The following is a 19,427-nucleotide window of genomic DNA, read 5'->3' on the forward strand; positions in this document are numbered from 1 at the left end:
CCCAGCTAATTTTTTGTATTTTTTTCTTTTTTTAGTAGAGACAGGGTTTCACCGTGTTAGCCAGGATGGTCTCGGTCTCCTGACCTCGTGATCCGCCCGCCTCGGCCTCCCAAAGTGCTGAGATTATAGGCGTGAGCCACCGCGCCCAGCCCCCTTGGGTTTAGAATAATACACTTTTCAGGTATTGAGCCTGTTCCGATTTTACTTACTAGTTGTGCTGCCTCAAATTGTGTTTTCTCTTTTTGACAGATTAGACTCTTAATATTGAAACAATGCATTCCAGATTGAAATCTAGGCATATAATAAGCAGAATTCAAAAACACTGTATTTTGAACAAATTTTAGACTTTAAAAAAAGTTGCAAAAATACTACAAGAGTTCCCCTGTACTGTAACCGTTTCCCTTAATGTTGACATCTTGCATAACTCATAATGCGATGATCAAAACCAGGAGGTTTGCACTGGCACAACACTGTTAACTGACTTACAGACCTTATTCAAATAATTGCTGCAGTTTTTCCACTAATGTCCTTTTCCTGTTCCGGGATCCTGTCCAGGCGCCTGCATTGCATTTACTTGTCATTTCTGCTTAGTCTTCTCAGATCTGTTGCAGTCCCCGGTCTTTCCTGATCAGCACCCTCAAATGTCTCATTGTGGATGAGATTAATGTAGGTGTCTGATGTGTGTCTCTGCTCTCAAGTAATTGTTTTCCCTTTTGTAGCTAATATCTTTGGGGAGATACCTTGAAAGGATACTAAGAACAGAATTTTTTTTTTTTCACTTCGTTCAGTTTAGTAAATCTTTGGTGAAGGTTCATGAACATAAATTTGTTCTAATTTGTGAACCTTGAAGTACCTCAGCGCTTGAACAAATATGAATGAAAATAATATATAGTATCTTTGTATCTTTTAACAGATGGTCCTTTTTTACTGACTTTTCCTTAAAAAAGGTTTTTGAACAAGAGCGTCGTACCTTTCGCTATCAGTAGCTTGCTAGTGGTAACTAGATGCCTCAAAGGCCTGCTTCATTCCGCGTTTATTAGAACTAGAACTGTGTTACATTGCCTTCGCAGGGTGAAACTTGAATACTCGTGTGTCTCATAAAGCCGGATTCCTTTCAAAGAGACCTGATTCTTCCAGTAGTGGGATCAAACCATGTTCATGGGAAGATGCTCCCTCTATGGCAGGCACTTTCAGAAGCCCTGCAGCCAGATTTGATCCTGGAATAGTAGCTTCAATGAGGGCAAAGATAACTGGGTGTGCACGTTTGCTTTGGAGTGAGAGGACTGCCTGGTCCTGAGGGCTTTGTGAAGGGAGGTAGGCTTCGATGGGCCCAGGAGTTGCATCACTTGAGGTGATTAAAGGCCCTGATTTAAAGTAGGTTGAGACTTAGATTTATTTAGATTTACATATTTATTTCCTTAAGCCATTTCAGGTTTTCGACCAAGTTACTAGAAGCACTTTTTACCAAGTTGAATTTCTGTCCTTGGATTGCTAAACTGTTCCCCAAGCCAAATTAATAAAATGGAATTTCTTATTAAGAATGAATTATTAAGCAAAATGGAAGTGCTGGGCTAGGGAAGCAGTTGATGCAATTTGTTTTCCAAGCCTTAAAAGTGCTGCAGTATGCATAGATCACAAGGACTGGCTTCAGTGCCAACACATGGGGCATTAATTTTTTTGGTAGAGGATTCCAGGTTTACAGGATATCAGAAGTGCTGACTTGGCAGCAAAATCCCATTTGTAACATGTTAGATTAGGAAACAGATTGATTTATATGTTGATGTAATGGATCAAGGCACAGTCTGTGCTTAAGGAAATGGAGAGCACATTAAATAAGGGCATTTTCAAGGTAGAAGTACAAACATTACAGAAAAAATTAGCCTTTTATACCCTAGGTAGGGTTGGGGTATGTTTGATTAGTTGACTCCTAAAACATGGTCCACAGAGGCTTTTTATATTTCAGATGATACCTTCTTGAGAGTCTCTTAAGACCACAAGGATTAATCTTTCTGAACTCAAAAGTGAATCACTACAGCATATTAGCTGTCTGGATTGATTCCAGTTTCTCTGCTTTTTCTTGGTGGTAACTGATGTGAGGATCTGCTGGTGCTTAGCTGCCTCTTCCTGTTGCTTTAACCTCTGGTATTTTAAGATTCTCTTTAGGGAAGATAGTACTGACCATCTCAGCACAGAGCCAAAATGCACTTACCGCTGATGTGTTGACCTTAGTGGTTGACCCATAAACTGAACATTTATACAGTTGGAACTCTTGCGGTCTTTTAGCCAACAACCATAATGAGTAACATGTGGAACATAATCTTTGGTGCTGATAAATGGCTTTTTACGATGAAATTGACCATTCCACACTGTGGCTTGGGTGACCTCATGTAACTAATTACTGTTTCTTAGCTATATTCACTTTTGGAATTTAAGGGGTAAATGGTTTCTCCTTCTGCAGGCTGAACTGCTGACAGATTAAATACCAGCTGAAATCTGATTTGTTTAGTAGCTGTCTTTAATGTAAAAATATAGAAGGCCAGAGGGAATCTAGGAAACACTGCTCAGAAGCTTTCAGACTTAACTATAGGAGTTCATTCGTAGCAGGTTTAGGAAGCACATTCCTTCCGACCTGTAGATTGGGCTTTTCATATACGTATTTATCATGTCTTCTTGCATTTTCTTCATTTAATTCTATCTGAGCTTTTGAAGTGGGAAGCGAAGGATTCGGGGGAGAGCACTGGTTTCAGTACACGAAAATATCCCTGCGGTTTCCTTACCTTTATCTTTGGATATCCCCATTTTTCTCCACACACAATCCAAGTTTCTAGCCATAATCCTTAGATTACAAAAGAACAGGCCTTTTGGTACACATCTTTTTTTTTTTTTTTTTGAGACAGATTCTCTGTCTCTGTTGCCCAGTCTGGAGTGCAGTGGCGCAATCTCGGCTTCACTGCAACCTCTGCCTCCTGGGTTCAAGCGATTCTAGTGTCTCAGCCTCCCAAGTAGCTAGGACCATAGGCGCGCGCCCCCATGCCTGGCTAATTTTTGTATTTTTAGTAGAGACAGGGTTTCACCATGTTGGCCAGGCTGGTCTCGAGCTCCTGACCTCAGATATCCACCTGTCTTAGACTCCCAAAGTGCTGGGATTACAGGTGTGAGCCACCGTGCCGGGCTTGGTACGCATCTTGAACTAAGTGTGAAGATTAAGCACATCTGTCTTGTGCATCCTTTATACCTTTTAATGATTTGTTTGAATTAAGCACCACTAGAGTATTACCTATGAATAGGTGTGTGTTCTTCCTACACATATCTTTAGGTGTTTTTTCCTTCTTTGGGGGAAGCAGGAACTCATATTAGTCTGTAGCTTCACGTGCATTCATACTGAAGGCATAGGGCCTTCTCCTTTAATAAATGAGTATTCGTCCCAGCAGGGTAAAGTCAATTCTAGTTAATAAAGGTGCTAATTGTTTGTTGGGTTTAACTGAGGTGTTTTTCAGCCCTGATATTGGCAATATTTTAATTCCAAATTAGCTTTCTCCCAGCTGTCCAACAAGGGTTGGTGCTTCCTTCTCTTATACTAGTAGAAAGCAGGTTCATTTTAATAAGCTTCGAAGCAAAACATATGTCAGATGGTAAATTGGTCCTGGAAAAAGACCATAATATATTTCACAATCAAATTTAAGTTCCTGATTAGAAGGATTGTTCATGTCTGTGTAGTTCATCAGCATAAATAAATTCAAGTTTCCTAGAAAATCATACATTTTCCATATATTTTAAAAGTCAGCTAGGCGTGGTATCTCACGCTTATGATCCCAGTCCTTTGGGAGGTCAAGGCAGAAGGATCACTTGAGCCCAAGAGTTTGAGACCAGCCTGGGCAACACAATGAGACCCCATCTCTACCAAAATATAAATACGTGTATAATGGGTGTGATGGCGCATGCCTGTGGTCCCTGCTACTCAGGAGATTAAGGCTGGAGGATGGCTTGAGCCCAGGGGGTCGAGACTGTAATGAGCTGAGATTGCCCCATTGCACTCCACCTGGGTGACAGAGCAAGACCCTGTCTCAAAAAAAAAAAAAAAAAAAAAAAAGGGTGGGGGCATCAAAGCAACCCTTTCTTGTTAGTAGGAAAACCATGTCATGTCTATGCTGTTTTTAAAAAGAACAACATGGTAGACCATATAATCTAACCCTCCTCCTCTACAAGTTTTAACTTAAGAACTGTTATTTATTTATTTATTTTAATTTTGAAGAAAGTTTTGCAGTTGGGGACTCTTATGGCTATAACCATGAGTAATGTCATGTTTTTAGAGAGATGCCTGTGCTTGTCTCTCTCTTTCTCTCTCTCTGCCTGTCTTTCTATCTGCTTTTTTTTTTTTTGAGATGGAGTTTCGCTCTTGTTGCCCAGGCTGGAGTGCAATGGTGTGATCTCTGCTTACCGCAACGTCTGCCTCCCGGGTCCAGGCAGTTCTCCTCCCTCAGCCTCCTGAGTAGCTGGGACTACAGGCATGTGCCACCACACCCGGCTAATTTTGTATTTTTAGTAGAGATGGGGTTTGTCCATGTTGGTCAGTCTGGTCTCGAACTCCCGACCTCAGGTGATCTGCCTGCCTTGGCCTCCCAAAGTGCTGAGATTACAGATGTGAGCCCCCACGCCCGGCCGATGCCTGTGCTTTTCTCGTGCATGTCTGCAGGAGCCTTGCTGTTGTAATGTTACTTCTCACCTATAGCTTCTGAGCTGTTAATGGTTAGACTGCACATAAAAGGATACGGGCCAAAGACAGATCTTATGGAATAGTTGATTGTTTTTACCCAACATGAGAGAAAATTGTTCATGAAATCCCCTTTAGTGTTCTGTGTTTATGAATGATGCCATCACATTTTGAATCATGGGAGCCAAACTTGAACCTCCCTCTTCCTCATCCCTCATATCAGTTATCACACCTAGGCCTATTTTAGGCTCTATGGTTTCTTGAATCTCTCTATCCACCACTCCACCTTAGCCCAAGCTACCACTTATTCCTCTCTTGGAATGTGCACCTCCAGTGTCCTGAATGATTTCCCTGCATACACTCATTTCCTTTCAGTCGGTTCTTCACCGTGCAACTAGAGAAAGCATCAGAGCTTTGTTATGAAAATAGTAACTTTCTGCTTAAAGCCTCTCAACACTTCAGTGGTAAGGACTGAAGTCCTTTCTTGGTCTGCAGACTCTTGTCCCGGCATGCCTCTCCCACCATCTCTCTGCGTCAAAATCAACATTGCCTCCATATGGGATGCTTAAAGCGCTACTCAGCTGTCACTCTCTTTAGGAAGTTTCCTTGATCAGCTTCCTACCCAAGCTTAGGTCAGATTCCTTTTTTTTTTGAGATTTGAGTCTCGCTCTCTTGCCTAGGCTGGAGTGCAATTGTGTAATCTCGGCTCACTGCAACCTCTGCCTCCCGGGTTCAAGCAGTTTTCCTGCCTCAGCCCCCTGAGTAGCTGTGATTACCGGCATCCGCCACCACGCCCGGCTAATTTGTGTATTTTTAGTAGAGACGGGGTTTCGCCATGTTGGCCAGACTGGTCTCGAACTCCCGACCTCGTGATCTGCCTGCATTGGCCTCCCAAAGTGGTAGAATTACAAGTGTGAGCCACCGTGCCCGGCCCAGATTCCTTTTTTATGTGCTTTCTCAACACTGTGTACTTTTCCTTCTTAAGACATTTGGGAATGTGGTCACACTTTTTGTGAGTTTTAACTCTTGCATTAGAGCCCCAAGAAAGCAGGTCATGACTTTTTTGCCCACTCTTATATCCTAAACACTTAGCATGTTGCTTTGCAAAATAGTAGTTGCTCAGAAAATTTTCTTTTGTGGGTAAATTAAGTAAAATTATTGGAATTTTAGTAATTCTCCACTTTCATGATTTGGTGTGTGCAAAGGATTAGAAAGTAGATTTGCTTTTACGAGGACAGACTGCAGTTGGATTATATGTTCTAAAGTTAGAAGTATCCCAGATGGGGATTGAGGGTTAGATTTTTCCTTTGCCTAAGTCTCAGGATACAAAATCAATGTGCAAAAATCACAAGCATTCCTATACACCAATAACAGACAGAGAGCCAAATCATGAGTGAACTCCCATTCACAATTGCTTCAAAGAGAACAAAATACCTAGGAATCCAACTTACAATGGATGCGAAGGACCTCTTCAAGGAGAACTAGAAACCACTGCTCAATGAAATAAAAGAGGACACAAACAAATGGAAAAACATTCCATGCTCATGGATAGGAAGAATCAATATTGTGAAAATGGCCATACTGCCCAAGGTAATTTGTAGATTCAATGCCATCCCCATCAAGCTACCAATGACTTTCTTCACAGAATTGGACAAAACTACTTTAAAGTTCATGTGGAACCAAAAAAGAGCCCGTGTTGCCAAGTCAATCCTAAGCCAAAAGAACAAAGCTGGAGGCATCACACTACCTGACTTCAAACTATATTTCAATGCTACAGTAAGCAAAACAGCATGGTACTGGTACCAAAACAGAAATACAGACCGATGGAACAGAACAGAGCCCTCAGAAATAACACCACACATCTAAAACCATCTGATCTTTGACAAACCTGACAAAAACAAGAAATGGGGAAAGGATTCCCTATTTAATAAATGGTGCTGGGAAAACTGGCTAGCCATATGTAGAAAGCTGAAACTGGATCCCTTTCTTACACCTTATACAAAAATTAATTCAAGATGGATTAAAGACTTAAATGTTAGACTTAAAACCATAAAAACCCCAGAAGAAAACCTAGGCAGTACCATTCAGGACATAGGCATGCGCAAGGACTTCATGTCTAAAACACCAAAAGCAATGGCAACAAAAGCCAAAATTGACAAATGGGATCTAATTAAACTAAAGAGCTTCTGCACAGCCAAAGAAACTACCATCAGAGTGAACAGGCAACCTTGGGAGAAAATTTTTACAGTCTACCCATCTGACAAAGGGCTAATATCCAGAATCTACAAATAACTTAAACAAATTTACAAGAAAAAATCAAACAACCCCATTAACAAGTGGGCTAAGGATATGAACAGACACTTCTCAAAAGAAGACATTTATGCAGCCAACAGACACATGAAGAAATACTCATCATCACTGGCCATCAGAGAAATGCAAATCAAAACCACAATGAGATACCATCTCACACCACTTAGAATGGCAGTCATTAAAAAGTCAGGAAACAACAGGTGCTGGAGAGGATGTGGAGAAATAGGAACACTTTTACACTGTTGGTGGGACTGTAAACTAGTTCAACCATTGTGGAAGACAGTGTGGTGATTCCTCAAGGATCTAGAACTAGAAATACCATTTGACCCAGCCATCCCATTACTGGGTGTGTACCCAGTGGATTATAAATCATGCTGCTATAAAGACACATGCACACGTATGTTCATTGCAGCACTATTTACAATGGCAAAGACTTGGAACCAACCCAAATGTCCATCAATGATAGACTGGATTAAGGAAATGGCACGTACCATGGAATAATACTATGTATGCAGCCATAAAAAGGATGAGTTCATGTCCTTTATAGGGACCTGGATGAAGCTGGAAAGTATCATTCTGAGCAAACTATCGCAAGGACAGAAGACCAAACACCGCATGTTCTCACTCATAGGTGGGAATTGAACAATGAGAACACTTGGACACAGGGTGGGGAACATCACACACTGGGGCCTGTTGTGGGGTGGGGGGAGGGGGGAGGGATAGCATTAGGAGATATACCTAATGTAAATGACAAGTTAATGGGTGCAGCACACCAACATGGCACATGTATACCTGTGTAACAAACCTGCACGTTGTGCACATGTTCCCTAGAACTTAAAATATAATAAAAAAATAAAAAAGGTTTTTCCTTTGCCTTTCACTTTGATCATACACATCCAAAAGTCACTTTTTATTCTGTTCTAGCTTCTGGGAAAAGGATTTGTTTGTGAAGATACAAATAGTAAATAATTAAGGTTTTTAAAAGATGAATTCTGTCACATAGACCTGAATGACTGTTGCCTCTGTGCTAGCCTTCTTGGAGTAAACCTGCAATTTTTTTCCCTTTGGTAGGCTCTTGCAGCCAATGCCGGAACAGGATTTGCTGTTGCTGAGCCTCAAATCGCAATGTTTTGTGGGAAGTTAAATATGCATGTGAACATTCAGACTGGGAAATGGGAACCTGATCCAACAGGCACCAAGAGCTGCTTTGAAACAAAAGAAGAAGTTCTTCAGTACTGTCAGGAGGTAAGAGTGTTGCCAGTAAGTTAAAAGTGTTATTTTTCTGGGACAGGGTTGAATCTGTTTACCTTAGAAATAGATATTCTGTCATTCTCTTTTGACCTAAGACCAAGATGCTAATGACTGGAGCCCCAAGCCTTTTGTTTCTAAATGTGTGGCAAAATTGAGACCTCTCAAAGGCTTTGCCTGCGTGTTCTGTGAGCTCTCAGTTCTTTAAGGAAGGGATACTGCAGAAGCCCGGCAAGTGCCATGGAAGTGCAGCCTCGTTCTCATCCTCCCACTTGTCTTGGAAGATGGAAAACAAAACATGTCTCCTTACTGACAGAAAGCCACCAGTATTGTAAAGGATCATCTCAGGTCTGATTCAACTCTGTGTTAAAGAGAAAATGATAGGAGATGTTACAACTTGTATTTATTTTTTCTGATAGAGACAGGGTCTTGCTACATTGGCCAGGGTACTCACAAACTCCTGGCCTCAAGCCATCCTCCCCAGCTTCCCAAAGTGCTGGGATTATAGGCATCAGCCACCACTTCTTACCAAGATGAGCAGACAGGGCCAGGGTCAAGTTGTTCTGTAATTTCGTTGACAGACGTTTCCATAGACTTGCCTCACGGAGCCATCAGTTCAACAGCTACCCTACAAGCAAACTTGACATCTCATGAATTTGTTTTGGGCTAAAAGCGTGCTGCTTTTGTTTGTCCTTAAATACATATCCCTTTTGAAAAGAGAATGCGTGGAAGTGTTCAGAAATCTAACCTGTCAAAACTAATACAGTATCTTTTTATTTGATGACTTCAGTTAGAGCCAGGGGTAATGGAGTGGAACTTTAGATGTATGTAGGATAAGGGTGGAGGCTGAGTAAACTTAGACACTCCATCCTTACTTGCAAGTGTGTGTCTGTCTGCAGATTGATTTATTGTGTGTGTGTTTGTTTTCTTAACAGATGTATCCAGAGCTACAGATCACAAATGTGATGGAGGCAAACCAGCGGGTCAGTATTGACAACTGGTGCCGGAGGGACAAAAAGCAATGCAAGAGTCGCTTTGTTACACCTTTCAAGTGTCTTGGTGAGTGTTCTTGGTTACTTTTCAGGAAGTGCCAGCCCCCTCCCGTTTTAAATTTCATTTTCTCTTGGCTCACAGTGAAATATTTACACCTGTTAAGAAGCTGAGTGTGACATGAATTTATTGGGGAGAATTTCTCTTAGGGGTGTTTGCTGGCTTCGAGTGTCAGTGGTTGACCTCCTCCCAGTGATAGCTAACTCTGCCTTCCCATTGTAGACATCCTTCCTCAGGACTGAACAAGGGTGCTACCCACAGAGCAATTGCACTTACGCCCTCACATTGTTTGATATCAGTGGTTTATGGTGATAGTGCTGAGTAGTACTAAAGAAAGCAGCCCCAGGAGAAGAGTCTTCTGTTTCCCTTACTTTCATCCCACACACGTTTGCACCATTTGACCAAATTTCTGGTTGTTTTCAGGAGAAAGAAAAGTGACTTATGGCAGCCTGTGGACAGTCAAGGGTACCGGGGCCAGGGCTTATAGGACCTGCCATTCTGAAGGGTTTGGGGCTGGTAGGGGTGTGGGGTGTTCATGACTCTGTGTTGCTGGTGTCAACATTCAGAGCCAATTTGAGTAAAACGGTAACTGTTATGCAGAAACAGAGTTGTTGCTTCAAATGCTCGGGGAATATATTCATTTTAACTATTTGTGCCTGATACATTGGAATTACACTCACATGTCTGTGGTCTGGTGATTCAGGAACAGATTTGGTCACAGAAACTTCAAAGGGCAAAAAAATCAATTTTAGATTAGCCCTGATGGGATTAAAGTAGATACAGCATTAATGTAGACATCCTGAGTGGTTCTGTAGCTATATGTAATTGGAACTATTAACTTATTCTCCTCTCTCCCTTCTGTAAAACCTTTCCTTCTGCTGCTGATGGCAGCAAAATGGAATGTGATACTTTTTCTCATTCTCACATGTAGCCAAGCCACAGGAAGAAGCGGTGCCCCTGAACAACAGTGTTTAAAATGTGTGGCAGTTAACTTTCTTTTAAAGTATTCGTGAGGAGAAAGAGGGACATCGTGTTCTTACCACCATTTACTTTAAAACTGGGCACCTCAAGGTTGGGAGACTTGTTAAAAATGTTATGTGATGTGGTTTAAGGATGCTCTCTATTCTGTTTGGCTCTGAGAAATCTCTAGGTATGAGGTTTCATTCACTGTTAAAAAAATTCTCAACCTGGAATATTTGTAGACAGTGGATAGAAAGTGCTTGAAATCATTCCTTCTGCATCGCTCCCCCCAAAGACTTTGCAGCCTGATTATCTCCTCTTGTTTGTCCTTGTCACCTTCCAGCTTCACTCCCCACCCAGACATCTGAGTGGGACCTGGGAGACTCTTTGATTCTTCTGTTATCCTTTATCTCCCTGTATCCGGTCGGTTTCTGAGCCAGCCTCATACTTACTTCTTAAATAGGCTTATAGTCATGATTTTCAAACTGTGCGCCGAGGCACCTCGGGGCATTGAAACAAAACTCACAGGGCATTCCAGGATGTTTCTGATTTTTCAAGGGAAATGTAGTGACATCTGTCAGGCATTCTGCAAACTACTAGCTGGAAGTAATTCACAGTTTCATCATGACATCATTTCATTTATTTTGATGACTTCATATCTCTGTGAAGCTGTTTTTAGTTATTCCTGTGATAAAAAGCAAGTATCTTTTGAAAATCACTGAAAAAGAAATGAGGGTGATGGTGTTCAGTCTAATTGCAGTTGGGGGAGATGTGCAGGGCCCAGTGGGCGCTAAGGTGACAGGACATAGTACTTATTAAGTTGTTGGGTCTAACTACTTAACTTTTCAGTATTTTTTTTAGCCTAGGAGTCCTGTGAAAAAGTTCCTAAGACACTCAGGGTGCTGTGAGTCAAAAATGTCGTCATCGCTGGCTTGTGTCCTCTTCCTGCATCAGATTCCCACTGCCCTAGCTCAGCCTGTGGTCAGTTCTTGTCTGGGCCGAGAGCAGCCTCCATGCTGTTTCTCAGTGCTGGCTGTCCAATCTGTTGCCTGCAGATTGAAAATGAAGACCAAATCATGTCTCTCATGCACAAAATCTTAAAAAAGAATGTTGAAACTCCTTAGCGTGGCTTCAAAACTCCATGATCTGGCTCTTGCTCAACTCTCCCCTGTTCTCTGTGATGTCATGCTTTAGGTTTTATCAGCATCGACCACCCCAGGGTGGTCGTGCACCATCCAGCTCTCAGCATTTGTAATGGCTTTCCTCTGCTGACTTTGCTTGGGAAGTTCTTCCTGCAAGGCTTACCTCAGGAGTTGCCTCCTTTAAAGGGAGCCTTTCCTGGTCTTATTTTCTATCCATTCATCCAGGTTTCTGTAATACTCCTTGCTGTTGCCATCGCACTTATCACACTGTACCATGATTGTTCATAGACCTTTCTCCAACTATGCTGTGAACACCTTGCCAGGAGCGACCCTGTTTTAGTCTTTTTTGTCAACCTCAGCACCATGGTAGTGCCTAGAATATCGGATATACTGTTTACGATAATTACAACACAAAAATACTACTATAGTTGGTACACAACAGAAATTTTATTTTATTGCTTTATTTCCCAAATGATAGAGTTTAAATTTGTTAGCATGTTACAGAACCAAACAACAGTATTGTCGTTAATGAAATGCATAAAAGACAGTTTAACCATAATCCATTTGGTACCTTCTTTGCATTGTGGTCATTGAATAAAGCATTATACAATCTTTGGTGTTACTTCAGATGGTTATTCATATTTACCCCAGCATCTATTTGGACAACTTCTTAACCAGTCGGTAGAGCTATCCATTGATATTTTTACATAAGCACAGTTGCCTGAGCCTAAACTAATAAGGGGTGACATGACTGGAGTTTAAGGGAGGGAGTAGGAAAGACATATTGCAGTTCTCCCTTATCAGTTAGATTTTGATGTCTCCCTGCCCCTTCTGCTGTCACCTCCACTTCGAGCACCCAGGCAGAACTGACATCATTCAGTTAATAATGGCCACCACCTTTTCCCCCCCATAGACTCCTTAGAAAGCCTTTTGATGATAGTCTTTTAGAGTTGCTATTGCTTTTTTAAATTAAAAAATAATAGTTTAAAAATAATTTCAAATTTACAGAATGGTTACAAAAATGGCACAGAGTTCCTCTGTGTACCCTTCACCCAGATTTCAGATTTTCCAACTGTTAACGTTTGATTAACGCGGTAAAAAATCTTATTCTCCCTTCCCAGTACCCCTCACACACATACTCGAGGTTTGTTGTTTTTTGAATCATTTGGCAACAAGGCAAGCATAGTATCCTTATGCCTTAATACTACAGTGTGTATTTTTAAAAAGCAAGGAAATTCTCCTACGTAACCATGGTATAATCATCAAAAATCAAGATTTTGTAGACAATATCTAGTTGATCCAATATCTTATCTACAGACCCTACTCACGTTTCACCTGTTGTTCTAATAACATCCAGGATCTAATCTAAGATTACATGTTGCATATTTCCTTGTCCTTTGTGACATTGATTTTTTTTTTTTTTTTAACTACAGACCAGTTCCTTTATAGAAAAGTTTTCAATTAGCAGTGATCACGCCTCCGATAAATCTCACTGGCTACGATACTGCCACTGCACAAAGCTCAGTTCCTTTATAGAATGCCTTGCAATTTGTGTTTTTCTGTGATCCTTTTGATTTATTGATTTTTGAGGGGAGCATCACAGAAGTGTTCTCACTGCATCATAGTAGGAGTAGTGCGATACCAGTTTGTTTCATCACCTGGCTAAGATGGTGTCTACGTTCATTTGTCTTACTATGTACACATTGTCTGCATTTGGCCAGTGGGGGCCCCATTATGCTGGTTCCTGTGTCCTTATAACATGTCCCTATCATTCTTTGAGAACTTTACTTTCTGATACAAAAGATTCTCCAAGTCCATTCTGTATTTTCCCTACTCCACTCCTGGAGTCTGTTTTCTCTGAGACACCATGGTTTCTTTTAGTGGGGAATGCTATTTTAAAATCCAGATTTGGGCCTTAGATGATTTGTTTTTTGTTTTTGGTTATTTTTGGACAGAGATTTGGACAGGTAGTGTTATTGTGATACGAAAACTACTAAAGTTCTGATTTAATATCTACTTTGAAAACAAAACTGGTCTTGGCAGCTTTGAGGTGCTGTCTTCTGCATTTGTACCTTGGTCTGTTGGCATAGCTCACTTGTCCATTGCAGGTGTCCTTTTGCAAGTCTTCTAGCCTTCGAGTTCATGACAGCCATTGAAGTTCGCCCTGTTCCTGGTGTGGACCCCTGTGCAAGGTGAATGTTCCACTCTCGAGAGGTAGCGTGGATCCTTCACTTCTCTGAACCCTGTTTTCCCTGAAACATACCTCGGGTGACCACCAGACCTCATTACATAAGGTTGTTTTCTCCCACCTGGGTGCAGCTTTTACCAGCTCCCTAAATTACATGGTTTTCCTGTTTGCACCTGGAGTGTACTTTTGTAGTACATTTGTTATTATTTTTTTAATTTTTAATTTTTGTGGGTACATAGTAGGTGTCTGTATTTATGGAGTACACGAGATATTTTGATACAGGCATATAGTGTGTAATAGTCATGTCAGGGTATGTAGTAGATTTACTTATACGCATGGGTGTTGGTGTTGGAGGCTTCCTCAAGTAGATAAACAGCTTTTGTTATTTATTCTGAAAGGAATTTCAGCAACTCTGAAAAAGCTCTAAAACCTGGATGGCTGCCACAGCACTGCTGGAGAGAAGTAGTAGGAAAGAAAAGCTGAATCACAGGGATGATTAGAAATTGGAGATAAATCCTAACTGCAGCTTAAATGAATATTGTATTGCCATATTCATTGATCAGCAAAAACAATAGAGCTTTATGTTTGTCCAGTGACTTAGGAAATTGTGGCAATTATGTTATACTCCACTGATAAAATTGAGGATGTTACCAGCTTGAATATAAATTATTAAAGTGAGAGCAAACCATTTTCAGTGTTCTGTAAAACAGAGTAATACTGATCTGCCTAGGTAAACTTTTTTCCCTAGGAGCTTCTGATAAAAAATTGTAGCAAAGGCAAAGAGTAGCAATGAAATGATAGAGCAGATGCTGGGATTGAAATGTGTTTCCTCTTTCAGTCTACTTTTATAAAAGGGGTTTATTTTTCAATAAAAGAAGTTTGCATTGGGGGAAGGGGACAAACAATTATTTTCAGTTTCTGTACTGAGTTAACTGTGATTAACATTTTGGGGTATAGATGAACATTTTTTTTCTTTGGATACACATGGAAATGTATATACTTTTAAATGTTTTTCCCCTAACTGTGATTATACAACGTATGCTCCTCTGTTTATTTTTTAAGTTCTGTTTATTTTTATTTGGCATTTATTGAGCTTTTATTATCACGTGCTACTTTTAGGGATACATACATCTTTGAATAAAATATAAGGTTGGGAAAAAAAAAAAAAAAAGATAAAGTTGGCCTTAAGTAACTAACCTGAAGAAGGGGTTAGAGATATGCAGTGGGTTTCCTTTTGTTTGTTTGTTCAATGATTTTAAAAATTATTAAACCACCATGGAAAAATGTCCATGTTAAATATACACATAAGCCATATTTCTTGTAACCCCATACTATTCTGATGTATATATGTATCATCATTTAATTAATTCCCTCTCGATGGACATTTAGGTTTGTTCTAGTTTTTTGATATTAATAACACTAATGAATATTTTAATTCACTTGCCTAGTTATTTCCTTAGGGTGTGTATTTTTTTCTTTTTTTCTTTTTCTTTTTAAGACAGGGTCACTGTCACCCAGGCTGGAGTGCAGTGGCGCGATCTTGGCTCACTGCAGCCGTTGTCCCGCGTGTCCCCCCTTCCACCCTGCAGCTGAGATTACAGGCATTCGCCACCACGCCTGGCTCATTTTTACTATTTTTAGTAGAGACGGGGTTTCCCCATGTTGGCCAGGCTGGTCTTGAACTCCTAACCTCAAGTGATCCGCCTGCCTCAGCCTCATAAAGTGCTGGGATTACAGGCATGAGCCACTGCGTCCAGACATCCTTAGGGTATATCTTTAGAACTGGAATTGTTGAATCAAAGAGTACTGTTAAAAAATATATATATATATTTTTAGGCCAGGCGTGGTGGCTTATGCCTGTAATCACAGCACTTTGGGAGGCTGGGATGGGAGGATCATTTGAGATCAGGAGTTCAAGACCAGCCTGACCAACACGGTGAAACCCCGTCTCTACTAAAAATAGTAAAAATTAGCTGGGTGTGGTGGCGAACGCCTGTAATGTCAACTACTCAGGAGGCTGAAGCAGAAGAATTGCTTGAACCTGGGAGGCAGAGGATGCAGTGAGCCAAGATTGTGCCACTGTACTCCAGCCTGAGTGATGGTGTGAGACTCCATTTAAAAAAAAAAAAAAAGTTAAATTTTAGAATTTAGTTTGTTTTCAAATTCAGTGGTGTTCTTTTTTGATTTTTAGAGATCAAACAGATTGACTCAGTCATGGAATAGCTGAAGATTAGTGGCATTTAATTTTATGGTTTAGCATGGAATTAATTATTTTATTTAACTTTTGGCATTTCCGAAAAGGTTTTGATTTTAAACTTTAATTCTGAAATATTATACCAAGCATCCTGAAGAGATGAGACGTAATGTGATGGTTGCTTATATCCTCACCCTCCTGATTTCAGTTCTTCAGTGTTCTGTCATGTTTGCTTCATCTCCATCTTTTTTTTTTCTGAGACGGAGTCTCTTGCCCAGGCTGGAGTGCAGTGGCATGATCTCGGCTCACTGCAACCTCAGCCTCCTGAGTAGCTGGAATTACAGGCGCATGCCACCATGCCTGGCTAATTTTTGTATTTTTAGTAGAGATGGGGTGTCACCATGCTGGCCAGGCTGGTCTCAGTTCTTTTGCAACATTTACATGCATCTATAAACAATGTTTTTGTGTTTTAAAATTTACATTAATGGCATCATACTGTACCTGACCTTTTACAGCTTGCTTTTACTTTACATCATTTTTTAGTTTATCCAAGGTGTTGTATAGATTTAGTTAAAGGTTGTATTTCTGACCAGGCGCAGTGGCTCACGCCTGTAATCCCAGCACTTTGGGAGGCCGAGGCCGGGGTGGATCACAAGGTCAGTAGATCGAGACCATCCTGGCTAACATGGTGAAAACCCGTCTCTCTACTAAAAATACAAAAAAATTAGATGGGCGTGGTGGCACGTGCCTGTAGTCCCAGCTACTTGGGAGGCTGAGGCAGGAGAATCGCTTGAACCCGGGAGGCAGAGGTTGTAGTGAGCTGAGATTGCGCCACTGCACTCCAGCCTGGGCAGCAGAGCGAGACTCCATCTCAAAAAAAAAAAAAATAGTTGTAGTGTTTCTATAGAATATAGATTAGTAGTGAAATTGCTGCTTTAAATTTTTTTTGATGTCGCAATTGTACATTTAAAAGTGAGGTTTTACAAATTAAAGTGCATTAACTGTTGCTTAAATATACATTGCTTTATGAGTATGGTTGAATAGTTCGTATAAAACTAGTTCCTCAAGACTTCACTAACATTAACATCAATAATGCCTACCAGGTGTCAGTTTCTGTTTTTATTTTAAACAACAAACCCACATGTGGAACAATAGTTTCTGTTCTAAGCTTTTCTTGTTGTATAGATTATGTCATTTAGTCCCCACAAGATAAAGAAACCGAGGGACAGAAAGGTTAAGTAACTTGGCTAAGATTACTCTGCTAGTAAATGACAGTGCTGAGATTGAACCCTAGCATTCAACCCTACATATACTTTTCCTTTAGTATCCACTTTCGTTGCTTTTTGTCGTAAATGAACAAAAACAGCCTAGCTAATTCAGAATAATCACGTTAAACCATGTGAGTTGGTGGTTGGATGTCAGAATTGAAGTAATTTCTACTTAGATTGAGTATCAGGGTTGTTCATTCTCGTAGAGGCAGATTCTAGCTTACTGTTGGTATTTTTGCTATTTTTAAGCAATGCTTATAAGTCTAGTTGATTGCTAAAGCCTGTTTGCAGGTACTGCCTCCCCTAGAGCCTTTGGGGTCCTCAAGGGTAAGCAGCATGTCAGGCTCACTTTCGCAATCCTGCTTCAGTGTCACATTGAGCTGTGTGATCCCAAAGTCCCTGTGCTAGCAGTGCTGAGAAACCTGACTCTCATTTGTAATGCTGTTTTCATGTTGGGGGACTGTTAAACTGCTACAGCTTGTCATGTCAGGAGCCCATCGTCCCCTACTTACACACCAGCAACTCCCTTTCTCTTACCACTGGGGCAGTAGAAAGACTGACTTCAGTGCTTGCGCCCGAGGCCCCAGGCAGAGGATCCTGAGAGACTCATCCATGATGGTGAGGCTGGGTGGGTCTGTGTAGACTTCCCACTAGCTGGGCCCTAAGCCCTTTCTTAGACCACATGACTTTCTCATGATATTTTCAGGGTTTTCCCCCCTTAACCTGAGAGGTTAGTCTGCCAGCTGCATCTTCCTGCCACTGCTTCCTGCATCTCTTCCTGAGCTAAGCACCCTTCTCGCCCTCTCTTCCTCTCCCTCTACACTGTGTGGAGCACATGGCAGACGTATGCCCAGTGTAGATTACTGAGCCTTACCTTACACTACTGATCAGAGTGTTGGGGTGATCATCCAGTGATGTGTTGTATATTTCTAACTTTTTATTGTGGCAGATTACAAACATGGCCAAACAAGAGACGATACCGTTCACCCTCACGTACTGGTTGCCCAGCTTTGTAACCACCATCAGTTCATGAGCCACTCTTCCTCCTTCTATAGGCCCACTCCCTCACAACCCTGATTATTTGGAAACAAATCACATACCATTTTTTCCTCGTAAATAAACAGCTATGTGTATCTTTCTCCCGACTTTTTGGGACAAGTTTTAGAAAATGTAATAGTGAATATCTCTGTACCCTTTACCTAGATTCTCCAGTTTTGCCTGATGTTTTTCTCTCTCTGCATCTTATATATATATTTTTGTGTTGCTAAACCGTTTGAAAGTAAGTTGGGATATCACAACAGTTCATTTCTAAGTATTTCAGCTGGTTTCTCCTAAGAGCCAGGGACATTCTTCTATATATAATGACAATACAGTTGTCATGTTTGGAAATTTTCCTAAGTGTCCAACTAGCGTTTTTTATAGCTTCCTTTTTAAAAGGATCACATACTACATTTCATCTAGAATAGTTCCCTAAGTCTTTCTTTAAAAACAAAAACTTTCATGACAATGCTATTTTTTAAGAGTTCATGCCATTTGTTTAACGTAGTGTCCCTGAGTTTGGATTTGTCTTAGTGTTTTAGCATGATTAGATTCAAATGATAATATATTTTGGCAGAAATACTATGTAGGTGATATATTATTTTTAGGACATCACACACACCAGTTTGCTCCTTATCAGTGGTGTTAAACTGGTTATCTGGCTGAGGTAGTTTTACCAAGGCTTCCCACCGTAAAGACACCTTTGCCCCTTTGTAATTAATCATTGATTATTCTTACCGGATTCAATTATTACATCGTGTTTTGTCTAAAGATTCATCTGTACTTGGGTAGAACACCTGGTTTTAGTTTCTTGGGCATTTGATTACAGAGGGGTGGGCAGGAATAAGGAAGGCAGAGCCATGTGGGGAGAGTAGCTGTGTGTGTCCGAGGTGGGCATGGAGGTGATCCTGTTATATTCCCCGTCACGTGTTGCTGTAGCCCTGCAGTGGGACTGCAGTCAGCGGGCTTTTAAAAGGTCCCTGGCATCATGGCTCTGACAGATTGGTGAGTTCTTGTGGCTGCTTGGCTAGAACGGTACCGTCCAGTCAGCCTTTGAAGGTACGAGATGTGCATCTGCTCGTATACATGAGACTGCTCCTGGCTGTGTAGACTATCATCATAAACTTCAGTGAGGGGCATTTTCACCTTGAAATCATGGTCAGATCCGCTCTGACAAAGGTTCTCTTTTCCAGTGGGTGAATTTGTAAGTGATGTCCTGCTAGTTCCAGAAAAGTGCCAGTTTTTCCACAAAGAGCGGATGGAGGTGTGCGAGAATCACCAGCACTGGCACACGGTAGTCAAAGAGGTAAGAGAACTG

The 19,427-nt window shown here is 41.0% G+C and overlaps 1 protein-coding gene and 1 pseudogene across 4 annotated transcripts in view; one reads left to right on the forward strand and one right to left on the reverse strand.

Moving 5' to 3' along the window:
- Window positions 1-19,427, forward strand: part of APLP2 (amyloid beta precursor like protein 2) — a 72,922-nt gene that overhangs the window by 29,213 nt on the left and 24,282 nt on the right. For all 4 annotated transcript variants that reach the window (XM_004052441.5, XM_004052440.5, XM_004052442.5 and 1 more), the window contains exons 2-4: window positions 8,093-8,266; window positions 9,205-9,328; window positions 19,303-19,415. In XM_004052441.5, the coding sequence (XP_004052489.1) occupies window positions 8,093-8,266; window positions 9,205-9,328; window positions 19,303-19,415 (411 nt within the window). The remainder of the gene's footprint in view (window positions 1-8,092; window positions 8,267-9,204; window positions 9,329-19,302; window positions 19,416-19,427) is intronic.
- On the reverse strand, window positions 12,814-12,943 carry LOC115936427 (uncharacterized; annotated as a pseudogene).

The sequence above is a fragment of the Gorilla gorilla genome, chromosome 9, assembly GCF_029281585.2.
Source record: "Gorilla gorilla gorilla isolate KB3781 chromosome 9, NHGRI_mGorGor1-v2.1_pri, whole genome shotgun sequence".
Lineage (NCBI taxonomy): Eukaryota > Metazoa > Chordata > Mammalia > Primates > Hominidae > Gorilla > Gorilla gorilla.